Source organism: Colossoma macropomum, unplaced genomic scaffold, assembly GCF_904425465.1.
Source record: "Colossoma macropomum unplaced genomic scaffold, Colossoma_macropomum, whole genome shotgun sequence".
NCBI classification, from domain to species: Eukaryota; Metazoa; Chordata; class Actinopteri; order Characiformes; family Serrasalmidae; genus Colossoma; species Colossoma macropomum.
In genome coordinates, this window is record NW_023494787.1 from 4587470 (window position 1) to 4615437 (window position 27968).

At 39.2% G+C, this 27968-nt stretch overlaps 1 protein-coding gene across 1 annotated transcript; it reads right to left on the reverse strand.

The window, feature by feature from the left end:
• Positions 1 to 9: 9 nt before the first annotated feature.
• LOC118804844 (ATPase family AAA domain-containing protein 2-like) lies at positions 10 to 27886 on the reverse strand. The gene is made up of 22 exons (XM_036565466.1): positions 27820 to 27886; positions 23964 to 24095; positions 22171 to 22255; positions 20906 to 20971; positions 19256 to 19364; positions 19059 to 19174; positions 17182 to 17356; positions 15964 to 16052; positions 15703 to 15862; positions 15071 to 15161; positions 14457 to 14771; positions 13250 to 13367; positions 12586 to 12772; positions 11558 to 11743; positions 9807 to 9942; positions 8667 to 8863; positions 7203 to 7362; positions 5870 to 5992; positions 4925 to 5050; positions 4679 to 4812; positions 2876 to 3004; positions 10 to 42 (listed from the first exon to the last, which is right to left on the reverse strand). Exons 1-22 carry the CDS (start codon positions 27884 to 27886, stop codon positions 10 to 12), a joined length of 2934 nt encoding a protein of 977 aa, XP_036421359.1.
• Positions 27887 to 27968: the final 82 nt, after the last annotated feature.

A 27968-nucleotide genomic window follows, 5' to 3' on the forward strand; every position in this document is an offset into this window, starting at 1 on the left:
GGTGGTGCTTCACTGAAAGTTTTCAATTTCCCTCTTCATTTCCTAAAACATAAAAGAAAAACAGTAATTTCTTTCTACATTAATCAAGATGTCTTCAGTATTCAAACATTCAACATATGCCATCTCAGCAGTTAAAGCTAATGATTACAGAGCCTGAGAAGTAAATCCCAGTTTTTCTTCCAAGTAATCACTGCAGCGGTGGAGAGTAATGAAGTACATGTGCTTTGCTACTGTACTTTAGTACTTTTTCAAGTATCAGAACTAATGTATTATTTTTTAGACTTGTACTTTTCCTACACTACATTTGAAACTAAAATTTCCTACTTTTCGCTCTGCTATGTTTTGCACGAATGTGTCGTTACTCGTTACTCTGCAGTGAGAGAAAACTTGATTTTCTTACATGTGAAAAAATACAAAACGCAAAATATTCAGATAGTTTTTTCACATCAAAACTATACACCGTACACCAGGGGTGCCCAATCCTGGTCCTGGAGATCTACCTCCCTGGACAGTTCAGATCCAACACGCCTGGCTGTATTATTCAGATTCCCCTGAATACTTTCATTACAGAGATCAGGTGTGACTGACTAGGGTTGGAGCAAAACTCTGCAGGGTGGTAGATCTCCAGGACCAGGGTTGGGCACCCCTGCACCATGCTATATGGAAGCAATGTATTTTTGTGACTGTGGTGATGTAATTTAGTGTTTTTGATCAGAATGTCTCAAAGACAGAGTTATCCTTTGCTCCTCACAAAATGAGAAATGGTGACAGTGGGTCATTGGGTCACTTTCCATTTAGGAGAAGCGAGTTTCACCACTTCATTTAGCAGCTGAAATGTTACAAACTCTTTTACATACAGCTCAGACGTCTGTTCTTGAGTTTAAGCAGCTTTTGGAGATGCCAGTACCATCCGTGAGAAAGCCCAAGGACAAACGTTGGTCATAAGTCTCTGGTTTCTGGGACACGGATGATTCTTCATCATCGTTGTTGCGACAACAGCAACACCTCTGATTGGTCAGTGAGTAAATGTCACCAGCGAAAATTTGAACAGAAGGGGAATAAAATAATGTATTTTTTCTGTCTGAAAAACAGCATCTGGTGTGCAAGATTTCAGATATCAGTTATGCAGTTATCCCATGTGCATGGGATTAAGTTACTGTTGTCTGAATGAATTGTACGAAAACATCATGCTCAGTGTGAAAAGGCCTAAACTAGGCCTCTGAAATTCTTTGAGATCCTCTTAACATGCCGTAACGATGTGTGGAGCAGGATTGAGAAATTGGTTTTATACCAAAATCACAATTTAAAAAAGCGCAGTTTTCAAATCCTGACAGCAGCAATTTGCATTGTGAATTTCAACACAGAGCCTGTAAACTGCCTGGACAATGGATGTTAGACTGATCAAAAGCAAACAAACACCGAAGTGTGCTGTGTAGACCGTGAAATTGGAGGTCTGTTCAGCATTCAACTGTCAAGCCAGAAATAATGGCCAAAATAACAGCCCTGGACCTTTTAAATCACAGTCACAATATCTGTCGGAATTAGACATTTTATCCAAATCGGCTTTAGTGTGCAGGTAATTTTTAAATATTTTCTAAAAGTTAAGGGGAGGCAGTAAAATTTAAGAAATCAACATTACTAATTCATTAATTACACTTCTATTTAATGACACAAGTTGCCTATTTTTGTGCATCTGCAGCTACACAGGTTTTAGACAGTATAAGTCAGATTTTAAAGAATACCACACTTTCTTTTTCCAAGTTTCTGCATTATTAAATGACTGAGATATAAAAAAAATGTTCAGAGTGGTTTGGTGTGAAACGCTCTGTTCTAGAGAAACTTACCGAGTCAGAACTGTTCACAGTGGTGGTGATAGGAACCAGACGTCCACCTCTAAAAGCTCCCTCGCAGAAAGTTACTACATGAAATGGTTATGAAAATGTTGCCACGTTGTTTTGCAATAGTTCTGAAAAGGCTTCAGCTTTATACACAAAGGGCCAGAATTGGGAAGAATATTTTGAAAAAGTAGTGATGTCTGAATACTGAAAACACTCCCCGTGATGTATTCAGTAACATATAAGTTAAGAATACATTTAAAGTACATCTCTACAAGGCACATGGGAAAAACTCTGTTGTAATGTTTACATAATTCACACTGTTCTTTTTTAAATTTAGTGAGTAGGTATTGTAAAAATACCTCTCCTAAAATCTAAAAATAAACCATGAATACTTCTTCACAAAATTTAACATGGACTGAATCCAGACACTTAATTTCTGTATTTTGAATACATATTCTGAATACATCCCAGCACCTGAATTATATTAAATCCAACCCATTGCAGGGTGTTGTGAGGCAGAACAGTCCCCAAACAAACTTATTATTTCAGATTTTCAACTATTTTCCATCATCAACATTCCATATAAACTCAGAAGACTCGTGTAGGTTCACTGGTGGTTCTGGATAGTAAATAAAATGTCTATATTTGTGTTGTAGCCATGGCGACCCCTGGTTCCTATCACCACCACTGTAAAGAAATCAGAACCATTTTACACCAAACCACTCTGAATCACTCTCAACCACTGAATTGTGCAAAAATGTTGAAAACTCCCCTTCAACAGAAATTGTTCATCAAATTAATATAACTTTAATGGCTAAACTGTACTTTTACTTTTGATCCTTAAGTACATCTAAAAGCATTAATTTTGTATTTAAACTTGAGTAGAAATATAAACAGAGGAGGGTTGCTTTTACTAGAGTAATATTTTAAAAGTGATCTGTACTTTCACTGTAGTGCAGAATCTGTGTGCTTTGTCATCACCGAGTTACTGTACGAGAAGTAAAAGCTGGAAAGTTGAACTGCGGAAGAGTTCTCACCTGAATGAGGCCGGTTTTGTCATAATCTTTGCGGTGTCTGTAGATACACTGGCAAAGCAGTGCGTAGAGCTTCTCCAGTTGAAACACCTCACAGCCCTCCGTCTTCACCACCACAAACCGATGAAGCTCCTGAAGAATCGAGGCAAAGTTAAAGTGTATCTCTTGTGTCAAGTACAGGTTTTGTCTAAAGAATGATTATCTAGACAAAATCATTCTTTTCCAAAATCAGTTTGAAAATCATTCTTTTGTCTAAAGGATGATTTATTTTCCAAACTATTGTTAAAAGCACATATTGAAACTCTTTTGGCTCAAAGGCCCAATCCCATTTATTTTTTTACCCTTACTTCTTGTTTTCGAGTGTCTCCTTGCCCCTTGGAACTGAGTTACAAGGGTTATTCACTGAAATCTTCTCCTACTAAATGCGACCCTCAAATAAAAAGAGCATCACTTCATTAACAGCTACCAGCGCTGCTCTGTAGGCGACCCTGCCAGTCTGCAGTGACAGCAGAGGAGGGTAAAGTTCAGCTCCTCACTGCTGGGCTTTAGTTACATTTAGGGCATCGTATGACTTTAACAGGGCGGCGTTATTTGTTATCACCCACCCCTAATTCTTCAGTGATATGAAGCTGAAGTCAGATATTCACCAGCTTCTTGTTTGAATTTTCCTGTTCCACCTTAAATGGTGCAGCAGTTCTGACTGGAAATGGCTGGAATGGAATGGGAAATTTAGCTAGCTAGGAACAGGGACATCAGCACTACTAGTGGGTTTTTTGTGCTTGTTATGAAGAAAAGGACCATAATACATTCAAACGACATTAAACTAAGATAATACAATGGTTATTGTAATTTTTAATGGAGATAATTCTCACATTTGTGTGTTTTTTTGGTTGCTTGTTCAGCCGTCTTGTCGGTTTTTGTTTTTTCTCATATCACTCAGTTTGGAGTCTCTGAAAAACCTCTGTTCGGAGGGCCATGTAGCCCTAACACTTCGCCCTACCCGTCTATCTCAACAAGAATCGGGACACCCTACCCCTAGACATGAATGTGCAAAATAGAGGAGTAGGGCTAAGTGGTAGGGGCGAGGGGTGAAATGGGATTGAGAGGTTTGGGTGCTGATGACAGTGCTGACTAGGGGTGTAACAATTCACCTAATGCAGATTTGCAAACAAAGAGTATCTCCTCATTTATTCATTCCCAATCATTAACACTGTCACTGATATATACCCATGATATTGTTTTCTTCTAAATAAACCTGCTTTGAGTTTAATACTGTAACATTCATTTTTAAGACTGTAAATGGCCTTGAAGCGCCTTCATATCACACAGAATATCCATCTGTTTGTGATCTTAGATCTGCAGATACTGATCTTCTGCAAACACCTTCCGTAAAACACAGGAAACGTAGAGACTCAGTTCAGAGACTGTGGAGCTCAGTTCACCTTTTATTAGACATTCAAGCTAAGCAACAAACATTTACAAAATACATCTTTAATTTAAAACTGTTTCAATTAAAATTCTACATTTCTTTAGTATTTATCTTTTTAATGTGATCTGTTATTGCTTTATATGAAATAAATTTTATTATCATAATTTCTTCCATTACTGTTCAGTTTTATCACCTGTCAAAGCACTTTGAGCTGCCACCTCTATGCTCTATAAATAAAGTTGTTTTTATTATTAACTTGTAAATCCATGTAAACCGACAAAGAAAACATGGTCATTTATTTTAAATTTAGTTTGAAAAGTCAGGTGTCCCCCAGATTTTTAAGGGCAGTATATGTTCTATAGTGTCCATTTTATTACCTTGAGTTGCTCGTGGTCCACAATGAGTCGTGGTGTTTTCTGCGACAGGATCTTCAGTGCTTCGTCCGCGTCAATCAGCAGCTGCCCGTGTGCCGGAGTCTTGGCTATGCGGGTCGACCGGCGGGTACGCTTCCCTGTTTGACGTAACAAGTGTAAAAATTACTCTGGAACAGAGGTGTAAAATGGCAGTGATATGAACACTGTGTTAGTAAAAACATGATCCAAGAATATGGAGAAAGATCTCACGGTTCGGTCGTGGTGTTTTGGGGGTCAGCGCTGCTATGGCATCTTTAACCTGAGGATGCTTAAACTCTCCATGGCCTTCCTTCTTCACCTGGTAGAAATACGGTGCAAACCTGGACGAGGTGCAACCTTCCAATACAGCAAAAACAAAAATGTGCTTTTGTTTGAGAGATTTGCAGGATGTGCAGTGGTGTCTAATCTTATCCGCAAGAGGTCTGTGTGGCTGCAGGTTTTCATTCCATCAAAGCTGGAGGTCACCTGATGAGTTGTCTGAAGGCTGAGCAATTGATTTAACTAGCTCAGCGGTCGGCAACATGCGGTTACTGCCCTGTTGTGGCTCCACAGCAGAATTAGATTCTTAGGAAAAAATAAAATAATCCTCCTTTACAGTAAAATAAAGCTCTGCTGATCGTTCAACACAGTTTAACAATAAATGGTCTTAAACGCTGGAGTAGAGCTGGGCGATATGGCCAAAAATGTTATCACGATAAACTAAATTCACATCGTTCGATATCGATACATACCGCGATAAATGTCAAACCATTATTTCTTTCAAGTCTGAAAAGTTTCCTGCCAGAGATGTGAGAAAAGCGGCTATAGCTGAGCTAAAGTTAAGCAAAGTAAGTCTGCATTTTCGCTTATATATTTTTAACCTATACTAGCACATCAGCACATTCTGAGACATATTTACAGCCAAGATGGTAAAACGGATGTAAAATGTTGTGGCTCACAAGGTGGTTTGATTTTTGTTGAAAGGACAAAATGGCTCTTCTTAACATTTGGGTTGGAACTCCAGTACTAGCAGAATCAGGTGAACTCCTGTTCCGGTGGAATGAAATCTGCAGCCAAAACAGCCCTTTGCAGATTAGACTGGACACCACTGTGGCAGCGGATAACGTTTGCATGGTCTCTCTGGTGAGTATGGTTTTTGAGTGTGATTTTGTTCACCTCTCTTGTTGCGTGATTCTCTGATTTTCTCGCAGATTTTCTCAAAGTTTTCATCCAGCTCGTCTCTGATGATGGAATGAACAGTGTCCTTCAGAGCGCATGCACGATGACGAATCTGACGGTCTAAAACACAGCACGCACGTTACTGCTGAAAAACTGCACAAAATGTTTTAAATACTGTAAAAACAACGTGGCTGCAAAGAAATGAATAAAATGCTTTTTAATGTGCTTGTCTGGTTAAGCCTCACAGTTTTAAATAAATAGAAAAAAATAATGTTGCTGATGTTTTTAAAATGATGATTCTAAAATTTTAGGATGATGAACAAACAAATAGCTTCAAGAATGAGGATGAAATATTTCAGTGGGGAAACATTTTGGTGATCAGATTTTTGAGGCAGGTAACTTGATAGGAAATTACCAGATAAATACATTTATTTAACCTTCAATAACATCTTGTCGTCCCCAAAACCTCCTCAGTAAAGCATCTAAAACTACCTTCTGGTGTCTCGTTTATTTTTCAATCAACACTGTAAGTTATTATTGATTAAAATTACATTTTAGCACAACTGATTCCAGTTTTTTAATGGAAATGTTAACGTTTTATTAAAACAAGCAGACAAGTATACACCTTGTTTCTACACTCATTGTCCACTTACTATATAGGTGCACTTTGTAGTTCTACAGTTACCTGTTCTTCAATGGTCAGGACCCCCACAGAGCAGGTATTATTTGGACACAGCAGTGGTGCTGGACTGAGAATAGTTCACCAACCAAAAATATCCAGCCAACAGCGTCCTGTGCGCAGCATCTTGTGACCACTGATGAAGGACTAGAGGATGACCAACACAAACTGTGCAGCAGCAGATGAGCTATCGTCTCTGACTTTACATCTACAAGGTGGACTGACAAGGTAGGAGTGTCTAATAGAGTGGACAGTGAGTGGACACAGTGTTTAAAAACTCCAGCACCACTGCTGTGTCTGATCCACTCGCACCAGCGCAACACGCACTAACACACCACCACCATGTCAGTGTTACTGCAGTGCTGAGAATGATCCACCACCCAAATAATACCTGCTCTGTGGGGGTCCTGACCATTGAAGAACAGGATAATAAAGTATGCAGAGAAACAGATGGACTACAGTCTGTAACTGTAGAACTACAAAGTGCTCCTATATGGTCAGTGGAGCTGATAAAATGGACAGTGAGTGTAGAAACAAGGAGGTGTACTTAATAATGTGACCAGACAGTGTATGTGTCTGTAATCTCTCTGGCCTTTTATCCGTCTTAATTCAGTAGATATTATGGAGAGTGCTGTGGATGGTGTAATTTACCGGTGGGATTGCTGTCAGGGTTGTACTCGAGAGCGTTCTTCCAGATCAGGTCCACATCGTGCAGGAACTCCTTTACTGTGACGTAACTGTGCACATCGATCTTTGTCAGCACAGTGGACAGATCCATCGGCTGCTTTATCACAGTGCAGTAATCTGGCACCTACAAAGATAGAAAACGCAGCTTTACTATATCTGCTACAAGATACTGTATATTATATTTGGAGTTTCATATGGCACTAAAGCAATAAATGTAATATATCGTCGCTGTCACAACACTTTTTATAATGTCTATAAAAAAATGCAACTGGCCTTTACATGGTCAGAGCATGTTAAGATGAATGGACCAACAGAAACAGTGTGAAATTACTTAGAATAAAATCTTTCTGTTAAAAGTTAAGAACATAGTGTACGTGCTTGCTATTAAAATGTCTACTTTCTTTTATTAGACTTTCTCTAAGAAAGACACTCGTTATTAGTAAGAGCAAAACTTCAAAGTTTCTCAAGAGCACTTCATTATTCAATTTTGATTCCGGGTGCCTAGATGCAATTACAGAACAATTGGTTTTGATTTCAAGAGCCTACATTATGATTTTTTCCACAGAATTCCCCATCATCAAAAGCAGCGATAGCTTAGCTGAACAAACAACACATTTGTTACACCTATTTTTTTGTTAAAACTGAAAGAAGTATCATTACTGAGTAAGGACTAAAGCTTTTCACACCACGTCGTATGTCTTTACATGATATATATTCTCACAAGACGCGCTGTGAATTCTCTTTCAGTCATCAGATTCATCTACTTGGGGAAGGGAGCCGAAGTACAACCCATGTTACAAAATGTTCTTCAGCATGTTACATGCAATTACACGTTTCTACCAGAGGGGTCTCCAAATCCCCAAAACTCACACAGTGTAGCTTTAAATAACAAAGCTACAGTGTTTATTTTTCCATCAGAAATTGGTTTCTGCTGACATTTTTTTATTAAAAATAAATTTTATGCATAGGCCAAAGAAAGCCTAATTATGCATTATGCATCTTTGCATTAATACAAAGAGAGAAAAACAATGTATTTTGGAATGTAACATTTTTTCCTAACAACTGATTTTGTTTGTCTGAATTCACTGTTTTGTCACAAGAATGAACCAATGTACATATATTCACCTTTTTAGCCAACAGTGAAGTTATAAGGAGTGTTTCAGCCTGTACTGCTTTTTGAATGAGGCTGCCATGAACACAGGACTCAATTACATATATCAGTCTCTAAGACACAGTAACAAAAACAGCCATTTTAATTCTAAGGGGTAAAGAGAGGTTGTAAAATGGTTATTTTCAAACATACATAAAACCCTAAATACAAGAAAAACGTAGGATATGGGCCCTTTTATCTTTCCAAGTTTGTGTTTCATAGCACCTTTCCTGGCCTGTGACTCTAGCCTGAATGTGTGAGTGAGTGAGCGGTGTGACCTCTTCTATGTCCACAGGTTTGGTGAAGGCTTTAAAGCGTCTGTCCAGGGCCAGCCGCTCGGTGACGCTGCGCAGGAAGAGGCGGAGCTCCCTCAGAGTGTCCTCCTCCTGTTCCTCCAATCGCATCAGCTCTGACTCAGTCATCTGGGGAGGGGAAGTGGGTGGAGCCAATGGCAGAACCTCCAGAGCCTGGAGCACTAATGAGAACATATCATACAAATGCATGTTAGCACACAAACACTTACCAAGCACTTTATTAGGAACACGGCACTAATGCTGGTGTAGGGAGGCCCCTACACTGCTTTCAGATCAGCTCTCAGATCAGCCTTCATTGTTCACTGCTTGGAATCCTCAAGATGTTGGAAACATTTCTTTCAGATTCTGGTCCATGCTGGCATGATTGCTTCAGGCAGGTTTTTCAGGTTCACTTTCATTCTGTGAATCTCCTGTTCTACCACATCCCAATGGTGTTCTACTGGAGTAACTCTAGAGACTGTTGTGTGTGAAAATCCCAGGAGTTACAGAAATACTCAAACCAGCCCATCTGGCACCAACAATCACGCGGTCAAAATCACTGTGATCACATTTTTCCCGATTGTGATTGCTGAAGTGAAACTGCTGGCCTATCTCTGGATGTTTTTATGCACTGCACTGAGTACGTGTACAAGTGTTCGTAATAAAGTGCATAGTGAGTATAGAGACACACACACGCACATAAACAACTGTTCAAAAGTTTGGAATTGCGTCATATTAATTATTGAAAATATGGTAAAAATAGTAAATGTTAGTAAATAATTAACTGTAATTATCTACTATTTACAGTAATTTCTTGTCAAAAAGATACTATGAATATTTGATCAGCGAGAATTGCTCACCGCCTTTTGAAATACAATAAAATTAAAAAAAAAACTGAACGCTAGGAAGCAAACGTTAGCCTGCCGGTTATACTCTAGTATCTGTATCTCATCTAAGCCAAGCCCTATGCGACTTAGGCTGCCCAATCTGTATTACTATAGGTGAAGCACTGTATTAAAATGATTTTTTATGTGCATTTGCATGTTATTAAAACCAGTGATTCCAAACTTTTGAACTGTACTGTGTGAGCTGACTTCATAATAAACTGAAAGATAAGTTACTGACGGCTTTTCTTTTTGGACGGGGGAGCTTTAGCGGCCTGATGGAGGATCACATCCTCAAAGAACTTCATCCGCTCCGTCCGGTTGGGCACCCGCACGTGGAAAACTTCTCCGTACTCCACCCGGAACAGAGTCTGGAGCTGAGAGAGAGAAACGGAAACATCAGCAGATCCATATATAACCACTTGTAACTGCTTTGGTATGAATGTCTAGCCTCACTGAGCCACTGTTTAATGACCAGACAAGAGTTACAATCCTTCCAGGCTCTGCATGATGTTTATACATTTAAACATCTCTTCCTATATTGTATTTCGCTGTTTCTGACTCGTAGCTCATTGACACAAGTGGGGAAGATTTGAAAAAAAAAGCTTGAGAAAAAAGTTTTTAAATCAGGCCCAGAGAAGGTGGCAGCGTTTCTAGATCTGTTTATATATGGTTTCTTCTTTGCATGGTTAGTTTTAACTTGCATTTGTGGATGCAGCGACAAGCTCTCTAAATGTTTTAATGATAATATGTACTGTAGATGATGAAATCCCCAAATTCTTTGCTGTTTTACATTGAGAAACGTTATTCTTGAATTGTTGCACTGTTTGCCAGTCAGTCTATCTATTTACAGTAATTTCTTGTCAAAAAACACTATTAATAGTTATTTGATCAGTGAGATTTGGTCACCCCCTTTTGAAATACAATAAAATAAAAAAAAAAACTGAACGCTAGGAAGCAAACATTAGCCTGCCAGTTATATTCTAGCATCTGTGTCTCATCTAATCCAGGCGGTATGCGAGTTAGGCTGCCCAATCTGTGTTACTATAGGTGAAGCACTGTATTAAAATTATTTAAGTGGAGAAATTAAGTGGAAAGTGCTGATTCTAAACTTTCAATCCATACTACATTTGTGTTTGTGAGAAGATGATATGTTTTTCATTTAAATCTGATGAAGTTATTGCCAAGCAAAGAAAAACTTCACATAATCCATTATATTTTTGCAATTTTTGTCAAATGTTTATCGTGTCCCTATCGAATAAATTAAATCTAAATGTAATTAAGTATTTAACTACGTAATGAAATATGTATTTAATGTTCACGAGTCCTGTAGTGTGAGAAGGTCAGAGATGAACTCAGTGAGATGAACACCGCCTGAACAGTGGAGCACGGAGACAAAGGAGCTGCGTCTAAAACACAGGCAGATAGGAGCCGATATCATGTTTATAATGTTGATCCAGTCATCAGGTCACTCTCTTTACTATTTAGCTGTTTGTAGTAAAATATTTCTCCAGCTCTCACTGTGATATCAGCGCTTCTCACCACATATTAATCTCCAGTTTGCACTTTCGCTGCGCATAAAAGCAAAAATACGTCCAGTAAGTTCAGCTTTGTTTGTGTTGTGTGATCTGAGGAGATCTGGGATTCTGAGTTCTTTTTTGTAGCTGAAACTCATTATGTGTGTTATTCTCTCTCTTTGCCTTGTCATCTTGCGTGAGCGCCCTCACGACAAAAAGAAATTTGTGATGCTCTCTGTTTTAGAAATCTTATATATTAATATTTACAGGTGTATCATGATACCCCTAGCGTATCGGATTGTTTCTGCCCAAGACATGTTCAATAAGTTTCCTTATTTTCCATTACTATATTATTAATGTTAACTTTGAAAGCCTTTGTAGTAACACATGAATGATTATGCAAGCTGACTTGAATGTACTGCAAAACCACAATAACAACTCCAGACTCCTAAGGGTTTCACTGCTTGTGCTTTACCTCCTCAGCCAGCTCGCTGTGAGAGAAGTCTGAGGTGGCGAGCAGTAATATGGGGGAGAATGAGGAGATGTCCTGCAGCAAGCTGAGAAACGTGGCCTTCAGGGTCCCGCTCACAGCGTCCCACCACTGCTGGATATGGGGCAGGTACAGGATGCTGGGAGACGTCCGCTTAGCCTCGCAAAACACCTGCAGGAACACAAGGAGAGAACAGACAGACAAGATCTCTGTAAACTGTCCTAAGAAAACCATGTATTTCTGAGATACTTCTGGAGTCCAAATTTTGCTTCTTTAGTTTAGACCTGGAGCTATGAGCCCAACATTGCTAACAAACACTAGAAATCTTTCGTCACCCATATACCCCCAATCGTTTCGGTAGAAATATCAGAACTTCTCTAAACCCGCTCAATCCGCATCCAGGTCTTAGGTGCATCCAGGTGGCAAAACCTGCTGATATGGACTCAGTATGATTTACCGTGAACTATAAAAATTGACAAAATTGCAGGCAGACACATTCAACAACAGGATCCATATTCAAGAACCACCTCAGGAGTCAGAGCCACCTTCAGTGTATTATGGAGATTATACCACAGATTATACTAATTATTGATTTTTATTATTAGTTTTTAATAATCACTCATATTTGGTGTAAACGCTTGAGAATAATATAACCTGTAACCTATATAATATATATATATATATATATATATATATATATATATGGTAGGCTTATTACTTGTAAACAAGTTTTTAATGGCTGGTTGTCGCTGCTACGTTACAGGCGAATAAGACAGACTGATATTTAAAGAGATGCATTTGTAGTACCATTATCTATCACAATAATCACTAACTCACGGGAAGGCCTTTCAGCCAATCACACGGAGAGATCAGAACTAGCTGTTGTATAATAATTAGTATATCAGAGGAAGTTCGACAGTAAAGATATAAACATTGACACACATTTCAGATACTAGACCGACGGTCGTATCACTGGTGTTTCTGCTGCACATGCTGATAAGTGACGAGTGTACCTGAGCACAGGCCTCCTCAGGTGAGGTGCTGCTGACCCCGAACAGCACAGCCAGGTCCAGCGTGTACACCGTGAACTTCTCCAGAGCGTGCAGCACAGCTGGGGCCAGATGGGCGCTCTGCCCTGAGCCGGGACGACCAGAGAGGAGCAACCGTGGACGACAGGAGGTGGGGTGGAGGGCTGCGTTTCTGTAAACGGAGGCAAAAGAGACTCATATGTAAAAGTTTGTACACCCCCAGTCAAAAGACATGTTTTGCTGATCTGCAGAGGTTGACTAAAAAAACAGAGAGTATGAAAACGTGCCATAACTTTTGCACATGCCATATTTTGTTTTTGTTTTTTTTTCGATAATGTGTTAAATTCAGTAAATAAACAGCAATAGTGCATTAAAATGTGAAGAAGTGTGTCTCTGTAGAGGATGTATTTACTTATTTTCACTTAGAAAATCAACAACAACATGGAATTTGTTGAAAAAAAATACCTACAAAGGCATCTGTGTTAATGCTTGTGGTACACTTATTATTAACACTCAGCTTCATGTTTATCTAATTAAAAAAAAAAAAATGGTACAAAGAGCAGGTTTTTTGTAAACAGCTGTCTACAAACTATTGTTAAAAGCACATACTGAATATCTTTTGGCTGAAAGGTGATGGAAGCTGCTGTACCTGCTGCTCTGCAGGAAGCCTCGTGGGTAGGTGTGTTTGTGAATGTCCTCAGCGCTGGTGGACGGATTCTCATCGTCACCGTACATCAGTTCGTCATCCAGGATATGACCCACAAGGCCTGAGAGTCAGGGGAGAGGAAAGAGGAAACATCCAGAAATGGTCCACACTGATATTTAGAGAGTTCAGCATGTTTCCAATTCACCTGGAATTATTAATGTGGTGTGAATAACCTACACCTGTCTAGTATTTGATTTTATTTCCCTGAGGTCCATTTGTAACATTTGTGTTGTTTTATTTTACATGACCATTTTCCAGCCTCTCTTTATCCCTCACAATTAACAGGCTGTTTTTGTTACTGTGCCTTTAAGACTGATATATGTAAATGAGCTCTGTTCTGATTGGCTCTCCTATATTGTGGCTCACTCAAAGAGAACTCCAGGCTAAAATGCTCCTTATAACTTAAGCATGAATTAGCAGGGCTAAACTGTTGTAGACTGAATTTGCGGATACAGTCGTATGCAAAAGTTTGGGTGCCCCGATCAAATTAATAATTTTGTAAGGTATTTATCTTTTTTATCTGTGTCATTTTCTTATATGATTCTAAATTAATGCTAGTAATTTCTTGTATTACATATTTTTTTTGTATTTGCCTGTCTGTAAAGCTGCCAACAGCATGAAGTGCCATATAAATAAAAAATATTACTATTATTATTATTAAGTGTAGGTAAGTTAACACATCCTCTACAGAGACACACTTCTGCACAATTTAATACACAATTACTGTTTAATTACTAAACTTAACATTAATAGGGAAAAAAAATAAAATCTTAAATGTGGAGTATGCAAAAGTTGTGGCACATTTCATGTTTTATGTTTATCCAGTATGTTAAACTCAACAGAAATTGCACACTAACATTTGCAGAAAAATCCTGGGGGTTCATACTTTTACATACAACTGTGTTCTGTGCTACCGTGTATGGAGAGTACATGATGGGCCTTTTTTATTTCTTCACCCATGTAAATACACTGTGCTGTACCAATAAGAGTCCTCCGGCAGGACTGCTAATGCTACATTCTCCGACCTATGTAACATAATTAAAATAAGCACACTAAATGCCTTTAATGATGGGCATTATTCAAACTGGGTGGCATCAAAATAAAGTGTGATCAACATTTTGAATCAGAACTTTTCAGCAGTGTAACTGACCGCTGTCCCTCTTGCGTTTGAGCCCCTGCTCTGTGTGAGGGTAAATCCTCTGCAGGATGGTCAGTATACTGGCGAGGATGGAGCTCAGCAGTGGCTGTAGCACAGGGTCCAGGGCTTTAGCGGGCGAGGAGACGGCCCGCTGTGACGCCGGCACCATCTTCATCATCGCATACACAAAGTCCCGGCTGGAGATGGAGATGGAGTTCATGTCGAGCAAGAGTTTGCTGGAGGTGCCATAGATCTGAGGGTAGCGGCGGCGCAGAGCACAGAGAGTGGCTTCCGTACACACAGCCTTAATATCTGCACCGCAGTAACCTGGAGCAGCACAGCGGGGGAACAACAAAGCAGCCAGCATTATTACGCTGGAATCAGTACAGTGCAGTACGATCAAAGGAAAAATACATGAATACATTCAGTACAAAAAAACACAACATTTAACTGCCAGTGTTTAAAAGACAATAATCAACCACATTTGGAAAACAGAACTGATAGAGGTTTTGAATTGTTAAATTTTAAAACAGCTTGCTGAAAAAACAATATATAACCAATAATCCCGAATGCCTGTAGTCTAGTTGAAAATCGGATGGAAACCTGCGGTCTGTGGTCAGTCTTACCGACGCACTTATCTGACAGTTCCTCGAGGAAGGCGTCGGACGGAGAGGGCTTCCACTGCCTGGTGTGAATCTTCAAAATAGCCTTTCGAGCCTGTATGAGTTGAATTAAACAAAGCAGTGCAGTTTGCTAGTTTTTGTCAGTTAGTGGGTCCTAACAGAACACGATTCCTTTGAAACAGTGAATGAATGAGTGAAAGGCTGAAAGACTGAATCAATGGATGAATTAATACCTTTATTGTCTTTATACAAGTACAATAAAATGTAGTTATTTATATTGTTTCTGATATATATATATATATATATATATATATATATATATACACATATATACATATAAACACTCTTACAAAAGGTTTAGGAACCTGAGAAACATTAATATATAAAGTGATTTAATTGGGCAGTAAGCATTTATTTGCTCAGATAAACACTAAAATACAAAGAATATTAATACAATAGTGATATATATATATATAAACATGTAAGTATATAAAACAAAATTATCTATACTGAGGGGTATTAAAAAAACTGACATAATATAACAATACAAAGCTGTTAATCTCTACTAATACTAACAGTGACCACTACTTTTAACCCATTCATTTTCTTGAAAAACATCTGAATATTGTTCGGACCTCTCTGTCTGGCAGACCGAAAAGAAACTCTCTGTCAAATCGTCCGGGTCTCCTGAGTGCTGGGTCGATGGAATCCAGTCTGTTGGTGGCGCCGATGACCACCACTTCTCCCCGACTGTCCAGGCCATCCATAAGGGCCAGCAGAGTGGACACGATGGAGCTATGAGAGCACAGAAAACACAGAGGCTGAGTTATGACCCTTAAACATGACTAACTTTTCACAGGGCCTTTTTCACACTGCTGCTACTGCTTTACACATACCTGTGTATCTGGTCCTGCCGGCTGGACCGCACTGGGGCCAATCCATCAATTTCATCAAAGAAGATAATGGACGGACGCATCTGATAAGCCTGAATAAAGTTCAGATTTAATTTAAGTGGATATCCCTTTGAAAGGGCTAATGTTGTAATATGATCCACAGCACAAAAAGGCCATACTGAAGCTGGATTAGATTTACCTGGAGAGGTTCTGTAATTTACATGATCACTGATGAGATCTGTGACTTTAATCCAGTATGAATCTGCAGTGTGTGTAGTTTTACAGTCTGACGGTAATAATTGTGGAGCGATTTTAATCCAGTATGAATCTGCAGTGTGTGTAGTTTTACAGTCTGACTGTAATAATTGTGGAGTGATTTTAATCCAGTATGAATCTGCAGTGCGTGTAGTTTTACAGTCTGACAGTAATAATTGTGGAGCGATTTTAATCCAGTATGAATCTGCAGTGTGTGTAGTTTTTACAGTCTGAGGGTAATAATTGTGGAGCGATTTTAATCCAGTATGAATCTGCAGTGTGTGTAGTTTTTACAGTCTGACGGTAATAATTGTGGAGTGATTTTAATCCAGTATGAATCTGCAGTGTGTAGTTTTTACAGTCTGACAGTAATAATTGTGGAGCGATTTTAATCCAGTATGAATCTGCAGTGTGTGTAGTTTTACAGTCTGACAGTAATAATTGTGGAGCGATTTTAATCCAGTATGAATCTGCAGTGTGTGTAGTTTTACAGTCTGACAGTAATAATTGTGGAGCGATTTTAATCCAGTATGAATCTGCAGTGTGTGTAGTTTTACAGTTTGACGGTAAAAATTGTGGAGCGATTTTTATCCAGTATGAATCTGCAGTGAGTGTAGTTTTTACAATCTGACAGAAATATTTGTGGAGTGAATGGTTTTCTGTAACTGGATGAAATTGGAGCTCTGTTAGTAACTGCAGTCCTGTTCCAATCCTTCTCATGCTAATGGAATAATAAAATTTGCACACAGTGCAGTGTGTTGTAACTGTTAGTGGGAGTTGTAATGCTGAACATCCAGGTTATGACTCATCAATCTGTGGGCACTGGAGGAAATCACTCAGTGTCCTCAGGGGTCCTCAGGCGCTCCAGGTTCATACTTGAACCAGTAACTCTAAGCAGCTCTTATCTTGATTTGACATTTTTGGGCAAAAAAAAAAAAACATGAATTATGTGTGCATGTGACTGACCTGTTCGAAGAGCAGGCGGAGCTGTCTCTCAGACTCTCCAACCCATTTACTGAGGCAGTCTGCTCCCTTCCTCATAAAGAACACCACCTTCTTTTCTCCATTACTGCACTCGTTCGCCAGAGCGCGGGCCACCAGCGTCTTCCCTGTTCCAGGAGGACCATAAAATAAACAGCCCCTGAAACACAAAGGAGTGGTTAACGCTTTAACGTTGAGACACAAACATATCTATTTATATATATATATATATCTGTAATAATGTATATGCTGTTTCTGCCTTTTTATCTACTCTCCTTCTTCACTAATGTCCAAATGCTGTTGTTGCATTTCTTTTAATATTTAAAGAATGTGATTCAATAAAGCCAAAATATAGCAGCTTCTTATTTAATATGTGCCACACAATTTCATATATAATGAATAATAAGCATTCCCATATAAATGCTTCAGCACTGTCTCAGTGCATCCAATAATAAAAGCAGTTAAATAAGAATTTTAGTGATTTTTCAAAATTTTTGAGATGTAAACAGAGCAATTCAGGGTGTTTTGGTGTGAAATGGTTGATTGTAGAGACAGATGTCTTTACAGTGGTGGTGATAGGAACCAGGGGTCACCATGACTACAACATATAACACATTTTATTTACTATCCGGAACCACCAGTGAACCTACACGTGTCTTCAGAATTTTTATATGGGATGTTGATGATGGTAAAACAGTGGTATAAAACAGGTTTCCAGAAAAATGTATGTATTTTAGTAACAGAGTAGCAGCATATTCCTAACCATTTCATGTAGTAACTTTCTGTGAGGGAGCTTTTAAAGGTGGACGTCTGGTTCCTATCACCACCACTGTGAACAGTTCTGTAAGTTTTTCTAGGACAGAGCGTTTCACATGTAAAGCATAAAATAATAAAGTACAGTGAAAAAAGTGGTTCAATGTATTTCAGTAACATATTTAGTTCTACATATAATTTTACATTCTTGCATTTCTACATTATTGCAGAGTCAAACCACAATCTGCCACACCAGCCAATTAACTTCCTCAGAAGTCCCTGATTAGCTGGATTAGATGCATGTTAGATGCAGGTTGGAACTAAACTCTGCAGGAAAGTAGATCTCCAATAGGCGGGTAGTTGACCAAGCTACACATTTTTACATTCCACATGGTATCTCGTACGCCCAATCCCATTTCTTATTTTTACTCCTACCCCTTGTTTTCGAGTGTCTCCTTGCCCCTTGGAACTGAGTTACAGGGTAGTGGTTGAAATCTTCCCTACGAAATGGGACCCTCAAATAAAAAGAGCATCACTTCATTAACAGCTACCAGCGCTGCTCTGTAGGCGACCCTGCCAGTCTGCAGTGACAGCAGAGGAGGGTAAAGTTCAGCTCCTCACTGCTGGGCTTTAGTTACATTTAAGGCATCATATGCCTTCAAAGAGGGGCAATTATTTATGATCACCCACCCCTAATTCTTCAGTGATATAAAGTCAGCTATTCACCATCTTCCTGTTCAAATTTTCCCGTTCCACCTTAAATGAAGCAGCAGTTCTGACGCTTGAGGCACCAGAATGTAACTGCTGCACCACTTAAGGTGGAACGGGAAGTTTATCTAGATAGCTACCGAGACATCAGCAAACTACTAGCGATTTTTATAATGGCTGTTATGAAGAAAAGGACCATAAGAAATTGAAATGATATTAAACTAAGATAATCTTGTCAGTTTTTCTTTTCTTCTCATAACACTCTGTTTGGAGTGTTTCTGAAAACCTTCGTTTGGAGGGCCATGTAGCCCTAACACTTCACCCTACCCCTCTATCTAAATGAAGGGGTAGGGCTAAGCGGTAGGTGCAAGGGGTGAAATGGGATTGGGCCTTAGTCTCACCTGGGTGGCTGGATTTTGAACTTGTCGAAGACCTCAGGATAGACCAGAGGAAAAACTACCATTTCCTTCAACGCTGCGATGTGGCTGTCTAGACCTCCAACACTATCAAAGCGGACCTGCAGAGGACAGAAGGACGGGATGAGCTACTGAACTGTAGTTTCCTGAGCGAAGAGTAAATTTTACATAACAGAGCTCACCGACTGGTCGATCTCCATCGGGTCAACATCAGCAAGGTTTCCTCCAAGCTTCATCCTGTCTTTGCGGACACCTAGAATATCCTCTTTACGCAGGTTTACAGGGAAAAGCCTGATGGAGAAACCAATGAGGTTCTGAGTTGGTCTGATTCTACAGACAAAAAACTACCAAACGGTAATTTTTTGGTGGCTATACAGAAAAAAACCACCTGCGGAAGTCTAAACCATCTCATCAGGTGAGGTTGGAGGCAACAGTAACATTCTGAACCAATTACTTAATAATCAAATGATGCAAACAACTCAGTTACTGTGTAAATAGCATGTTATGACATCACAAATCTAGCTGTGCCTTCATGAATCTTGGTTTGAGATGAGCTTTCAGCAGTATGACACTGCAGTATGACAGAATAATGCTTTGACTGCATCTGCTTTAGGTTTCCACATAAATTCAACATGAATAAAACACATTACACCAGCAGACTTATTGTCTGTCAGTTTGTTTGTCTCTGGCAATAATAATGATGGTGTAACATACTGTAGTCCTGTGGAAATTATGGATATATTTGCATCAACAGACTTTTTCTGTGTCATTCAGTGCAATTCACAGTGCAGTTTTGGAGATAACTGTAAGCAAAACTAAGTTTAAATAGTATATTACCCCTTCATACCCAAACTAGTTTCTCTGCATTGGGTGGCTGCCAAAGCCTTCATGAGCCATTTATTTTGACTGAGAGGATGCAGAGGACTGCGGGATATCTTAGCCAATGCAAACTACAACAGTGACTATGTTATGTTTACATGCAAAGACTTTTGCCAATCCTATTGAAAACATTCTGATTACAGATTAAGACTGAGGTGTTTATTCTCACTCTACTCAACAATCTGATGGAAAATCTCCATTTACATGCTCACTACAAGCAATCCGATCCAAAATTGACGTGTAGAGAACCACTTAGTGTAGATGTTACCATGACAACCAGCATCTGAGTCCAGTCAGAGTGAGATGAGCAGCAGTGAGCAGCGCTTGTGTTTTGATTGCTTTAAAATGATGTCAGACTCAGGAAAACGTCCTTCACATGTCCTTATCAAAGAAGGCCGAGAGGAAGACGTCGTGTTCTGAGACACATAAGCTGGACGTCCGTCCCACCGCCGTCTTTTAAAGATCAGAGCATGAACTTCGTCTCCTCTGCAGACCAGTTTCTGCTCCGCCATGTTGAACGGTATAAACTTTCACTATGACGTGACGAACATGATCAGAACGGACTTAAACTTTCCGATAGGGAATGTAATCAGATACAGGCGTTTACACAGATATTATTCTTCTATTTAACTGATCATTTACAGGATTTCCCACCTCGTTCAGTCGGATAGAAACTGTATTCCGAATGGCCTCAGTTGTTCCTACTGAGGTGTATACATGGACCTATTCTAGTCCGGTTGAGCTATCAGTCGGATTATTAATAGATTATTAGGCTACATGTAAACGTGGCTAATGTTGCCTTCCAGAACTTGCCAGATGGAGGTGCTGGAGAAGGCAGCGTTTTAAAGAACACTGGACTGGTGTGTAACTCGATGGTCCTGTGTCAGAATGCAAGACAACTAATAGTGGATATCTTTCCAAGACAACTTTCAGTCAAGGAGTTAAGTCAGTACCTTCTGTCATCATCAGAAGAATCATCCTCCTCAGAGGAGCCCTTATTGTACCATGTGCGTTTCCTCCTGTAGGTCAAACATCATCACATACTCAACACCAAATAACAGGCTTAACAATTCTCTGAGCACTGATGATGAGTTACAAATAAGAAATATCTATCACATCATATACAGTACCCTAACATTAAAATGTTTGGACTCACTGTTTTTAATAAATTACATCAATTTTGTGTCAAATAAAGTGATTCTACAACTTCCAAGATTCTGTGAACTTCTAATAAAGTTAATCCTCTGGGTCTGAGGGCTTTTTCTGGATTTGTGCACATCCACCTAAACTCTCCTTTAAAGGCTCTTCATATAACATGATGCTCATATGTTTCATATCTAAATGCTCCGTTATCTTCATCACTACTTTCTAAAACCGCTGCAGCAACTTCAGCAGCTGTAAACTCTCTGCACGCCATTTCACATGAGTCTCCGATGTGGACTGAATGAAGAATGAAGGGTTTCCGGCGTGATGGTCAGTCCTTAGTGATTTCCTGAGTGTCCATTGGTCAGTTTCACACAGAATGTAGACGGACACACGAATCCACCAGTTCCACACGGTGAGAGGCAGATGACGTGTATCTCAGCCCCTCTTCATAGGCTCATAACTCCGGATGTGAGTCTCGTAGGATCTCGTGATAAGATGGAATGGAAAGGGCGACTCTACAGATTCAGGAAGTGTTTGAACTGGATTTCTGCGCTGGATCATCACAAAGATACAGAAACAGATATAGAAACATTGAATTTGATGTGCGGGTGAGTTTGTGGAGTCCAGGGGAATAATATACAGGGTGAAGCTCTAATAAAACCAATATCCAGTATAAAGTTCTAATGGAAATCTATATGCAGAATGAACTTCAAATAAAACAAATATCTAGAATGAAGTTCTAATAAAATTAATTTAAAAAGTATATAATTTTTTAATGCAGTTCTCAGTGAATTGTCCAGATTATAAGATTTCAATACATACTGTATAAGACATTATTGGAAGATATTATTGATAATAATTGATAGTTATCTGAATGGTAATATAGAAATATACTTTTAATCTAGTGCCTGATTTAATCTCTCACTCTCAGTCCTGAAGTCCCCATAAACTACACATTAGAGTTTCCCTGCTCTGATATCTGACACAGCTTATAAAGGGGTTTACTAACTAACATGTTGTCACGCAAAGCAGGAGAAACTGAGGCTACAGTTGAGCAGCATGTGGATCAGACCTGTACACAGCCCTGGGCAGCGAGTCACTCAAGCGGTAACTCCCTACAGCAGCCTGACGGTTATAAATCGGCGAGTTCCTGGACTCTGGAGTCACAGCAAGAAACATTTTCTCTGTTAGCTACTATTAACAAATCCATCAAAACCTTAAAGGAATAGCTTGGTTCAGAACTCTCATGTAGCCTGAGACCCCTTGTTCCAAATGTTGTTGATCAGCCAAGAAATGTTTGGTGTCTGAGGTTTCCCTTTTTAGTTTTACACTGGAGCTACAAGGCTAATGTAGCCAACATGTAATAGAAGCTTATACCCACCAATTAGCATGTTGCTAACGAAATGCCTAAATCATCACACTTACCTCAAACTGTGTGTTCTCTAAAAGACTTCACTGCATGGTTTATGACACTATACACCGATCAGGCATAACGTTATGACCACCTCCTTGTTTCTACACTCATTGTCCATTTTATCAGCTCCAGTTACTGTATAGGTGCACTTTGTAGTTCTACAGTTACAGACTGTAGTCCATCTGTTTCTCTGATACTTTGTTAGCCCCCTTTTTTTGTTCTTTAGTGGTCAGGACCCCCATGGACCCTCACAGAGCAGGTACTATTTGGGTGCAGTAACACTGATGTGTTGGTGGTGTGTTAGTGTGTGTTGTGCTGGTCTGAGTGGATCAGACACAGCAGTGCTGCTGGAGTTTTTAAACTCCTCAGTGTCACTGCTGGACTGAGAATAGTCCACCAACCAAAAATATCCAGCCAACAGCGTCCTGTGGGCAGCATCCTGTGACCACTGATGAAGGACTAGAGGATGACCAACACAAACTGTGCAGCAGCAGATGAGCTATCGTCTCTGACTTTACATCTACAAGGTGGACTGACAAGGTAGGAGTGTCTAATAGAGTGGACAGTGAGTGGACACAGTGTTTAAAAACTCCAGCAGCACTGCTGTGTCTGATCCACTCAGACCAGCACAACACACACTAACACATCACCACCACGTCAGTGTTACTGCAGTGCTGAGAATGATCCACTACCTAAATAGCACCTGCTCTGTGAGGGTCCATGGGGGTCCTGACCACTGAAGAACAGGGTAAAAGGGGGCTAACAAAGTATCAGAGAAACAGATGGACTACAGTCTGTAACGGTAGAACTCCAAAGTGCACCTATATAGTAAGTGGAGCTGATAAAATGGACAATGAGCGTAGAAACAAGGAGGTGGTCAGAATGTTATGCCTGATCAGTGTATGACACACTGTTATCCATAAACATGAACTAAAATATATGAAGTGTTTTGGCTGATCAACTACATTTGGAGTAAAACTTACATTTCACAAATTTTAGCCCAACTTTAATCCTGATTTGCTCAGTCTGACAAATTTTCTACTGTAGTACTGAGAGTTAGGAAGGGAAGGTGAAGAGCCATGTATGTACACATGTGCCCGTTTCATGCAGTAGACCAATCACAGTCAGGGGGGTCTGGCTGATAGTTTTTTTAAAGTATGTGTGTATAAATCTTTGCGGTCACCAATTCTGCTCCTGGAGATCTACCTTCCTACAGAATTGATCTCCAGCACAAATGTAACACACCTGACAGAAATGAGTAGATTAATGATCTGGATCAAATGTGTTCAATTAGGGCTGGAAGTGAATTTTTCAGGAAGGCAGATCTCCTGGAGCAGGGTTGGTGACCACTGCTTTAAACTATTAATTTAATAATTAATAATTAATAATATTAATTAACAATTAAACAAATAGGTTATAGGGTAATAACCCATACAGACCACCCAGTGGACCTTGCTGGCGGTCCACTGCCTTCCTTTGCTGGACCATGAAGTGCTTTCTACGGTCATCTTGATCATCTTTGTCCTCTTCATAACCATCATTACTGTCACTATCATGCTCTCCATCATCCTCATCGGTGTAGTCTGGAACCAAGGTGGGGATTATGTTATTCCAGAATAATAAAAATATATAAAATATTAGTGCATATAACATATTAGTTAAAAACCATATTACTAAAATATCCACTCTTTTATAATGATGTTGTTTTTTTTCTCTTCTGGTAAATGCATGATTCTAAAATGCTAAAAATTATTGGTGTATCCATAATATTCACAAAAACTAAAAAAGGTATTGTGAATATAATGGATACACCAATATGGGAATTGTGGACCGATACTGATATACACTACTTTCATTTATCTGCTAAAGTCGATACATAAACATTTAGAAAATGTACAGATACCCAGAAATACTATTATAGACAAGTATTTATTTCTATAGGGCTTGAAATAAATAAAATGCAGATATTTTAGTGCAGCAACCCAGCATCACCCAAACATTATGCTCTTCTTCAGTATGATAAATACATTAATCATCAAAACCATCAAATATCGCTTTCAATTATCGGCCGAACCTAAAAATCTGCCAATAATTTTTTAAGGCAAACATCTTTGGATACCAACGATTCCTGATATGCATCCCTACTAAACAAACATATAAAAAATACATTTCAAGGGTTCCTTAGTAGAGAGATTGGTTCTATTCAGAACCATGAGTTCGATATAGAACCATTTCATCCATGGTAAAATCATTCTTCAGACTGATGGAAAATGTGTTGTACATGGTTCAATATAGAACCTTTTTGAAAATGGTTCTATATAGCACCAAAAAGACTTTTTCTATTGTGACAAGCTTGACATTGTAACAATAGAAGAACCCTTTTTGGTGTTATATAGAACCATGTACAACACGTTCTCCATGAATCTAAAAACATTATTTTACCACAGAAAGAGCCATTTAATCACAAAATGGTTCTAGATATAACGCATGGTTCTAAACAGAACCATTCCATTTACTAAAGAACCCTTGAAAAAACATCTGTATGTGTATGGCAGATCATTTTTGTACTATTTCTTTCTTTAGATGCATGAATTTCACAGAACACAATTAAAAACGACTAAAAATGGTGAAATTTGCCTTTAACATCCAACAAAAAGCGCACTTTAAGCTAAAAGTCTTAAACTCACCTTTATCTTTCTCTTCACTACAGTCTGCTTTCTGTTCTAGCGTCTCAGTCGTCTTTATTCTCTTTGGCCCTGCAGTGTTGTGCTGCTATGAAGATATGAACGGATTAATGAATTAATTAATGTATATTAAATGGTGCGTCACACTGCTATTGTAAACATGCTATACAGTACGCCGGCCTGTGAGCGTGTTATCTACATTTCACACTTTGAAAGAGACCGTTCAACCATTCATCAGTGCGGCTGGTTTAAAGCGTGGTCAGAGGTGATAATACAAAAGCTTTGGTGGAAAAGCATCACTAACAGTGAGATTAGTGAATAAAGGCCCGAGGGCCACAACAGAGACGACTACATCTGTCACTAATCAGCACAGATAGCACCTCACAGTTAAAGACAAAGGAGATACACCCCCCTCCACTCCTCAGCGCCCCCCGGAGGGCTTTCTCAGACACAATGCTTCTGTCATGAACATAAAGGAAGGTCAGAGGTGAGTACAGGAGCTTAAACCCACAGTCAACTAAAACCAGTTACTGCAATGAAATAACTCAGATAAAAAGTTCCCCAGAAGAGCTACAGTCATCTATCTGCAGGGGGACGGAAGTCTGTTAGACTCTGTTCATCTCTTGTCAGTCTAAATTAAGACACTAAAGCTGAAAAGTGAGAGGGCTGATCAACATTAGAGCGGATCAGGAGATGAACTAACACAACAGAAAGTAATTAAACCCAAAAAATTAGGAACTACAGTCGTATGTGAAAGTTGGAACAGCCCCAGTCAAATTACACGTTTTGTTGGTTTTGTAAGTGAAAATAAGTTAACATTTCCTCTAACTTCTCTAAGAGAACACAAATAAGATATTTTTCTCCAACAATTTATTTTAATATATTGGAAAAAATAAAACAGTAAAGATGTTTCCCCATATATACTAAATTCAGCATATAAACAGTAACTGTGCACTAAAATGTAGAGCAGGAGTGTCAAGCTCAACCACTAAAAGGGCCATATTAAAACATCTCAACAAATCTTGGGCCAGCTGTGTTTTTCTTTCGCCTCACAGCAACAAGGGCCTGGGCTCAATTCCCGACCGGATGACCAGGGTCCTTTCAGTGCAGAGTCCGCATGTTCTCCCCGTGTCTGCGTGGGTTTCCTCCCACAGTCCAAAAACATGCAATCAGGCCAATTGGACACGCTAAATTGCCACGAGGTGTGAATGTATATGTCTGTGTGTCTGCAATGTTATGGACTGGCGACCTGTCCAGGGTGTTTCCTGCCTTCTGCCTGATGGGACAGGCTCCAGCTTCCCCTGCGACCCAGAAAGATAAGAGGCCTAGGAAATGTGTGTGTGTGTGTGTGTGTGTGTACTTGAACTTTTCAAAAATAGTTTTAAATAAAAATAAATTGTTTTATATAAAACAATAGGCTACATTAGCTACAGATAACGGTTAAAGCTCTTTAAATGTCCCCAGGAGGAAAGTTTTTTTAATTTGCCTGAACTAGATTTCTCTTTGCGTAACTGCTGGCCCAGAGACTGTTGTTGGAGAAAGGGGGTTAGAGCGCACATTACGTTGCAGCGCATGCTGGGGACTGTAGTGCAGCTCAGGGCAAAACGGGCTGATAATAATAGAAATTTTTTTTTAAATAATTTCAAAGGCCGAACAGGATTGTACAGTGGGTCTGACTTGGCCTGTGGGCCTTGAGTTTGACACATGGGCTGCAGTGGACGCTTTCGCTTATTTTCACTTAGAAAATCAACAAAAACATGCAATTTGACCAGGGGTGTTCAAACTTTTGCACACAACTGCATGAATGACTGAATGTTAATGACTTAAATAACACAGAGGATAAAGTAATTACTTTAGTCACCTGAGTAGGAGTAAACGCATTATCTTAGCACAAATCTGAGTACAGAGAACTGAGTAAATGTAACTCTGTTTGTGCTCCAGCAAAAAAGTGTGTGTTTACAATATTTTAAAGAACGTGGTTCTCAGCCCAGCTTCTCTCTGACCCCCACCATGCATGCATCTTACCCCTTCACTTAAATCACACTCTCCTGTGGCACAGCGCTTTCTCTGCATGTCGTCTCTCTCCTGTGTGACATCCCTGCCTGAGCTGTTAGACAAATACAGGTTAAATATGTCTGTAACTTTTCCATTCAGGTATCATCTTAACGGCTCTGTTCTTCTGTCTGAGCCTTTTCTTAATGTACACTTACCAACATCCATCCAGCTCAAGTAAGTAATATATTATAAAAATAAGGTACAGTATTAACGCCAAAGTAGATGACTATAAAATACATTTAGTACTGAGACGTAATCTGTTGTGTTTTTTTAATTCAATAAACTGTACTTCTTGAATTGGAGATCAATTATGAAAGAAGTGTGTTCAGATTTTGTGTTTTTGTTCCCAGAAAAATAATTCAGGACTTTTACTTTTTCATGAAGAGTTTATCTCCAACGTCAAACATCTCGTCTTGAAGTTCTCTACTGGTAAAGCTGCCTGGAAACAACAGTGATGGAAAGAAAAAGTAACATATCACCCATGAACTGAGCACTTATAGTTATATACATGTACTATATTATAACATTATGTAATTAATAATTAATAAAACATAACCTTGTTGCTCACTGGTTTGGTCTTCCATGTCATTCTTTGGGCTGTAAATCCCTGTATACTCCTTGGAGATAAATTCCATGTATTTGGTAAAGTTTCAATTATAACACTGAGGTGTTATTCAATGAAAACAGTCCAGTAATGTTTGCGTTTACATGCACCCA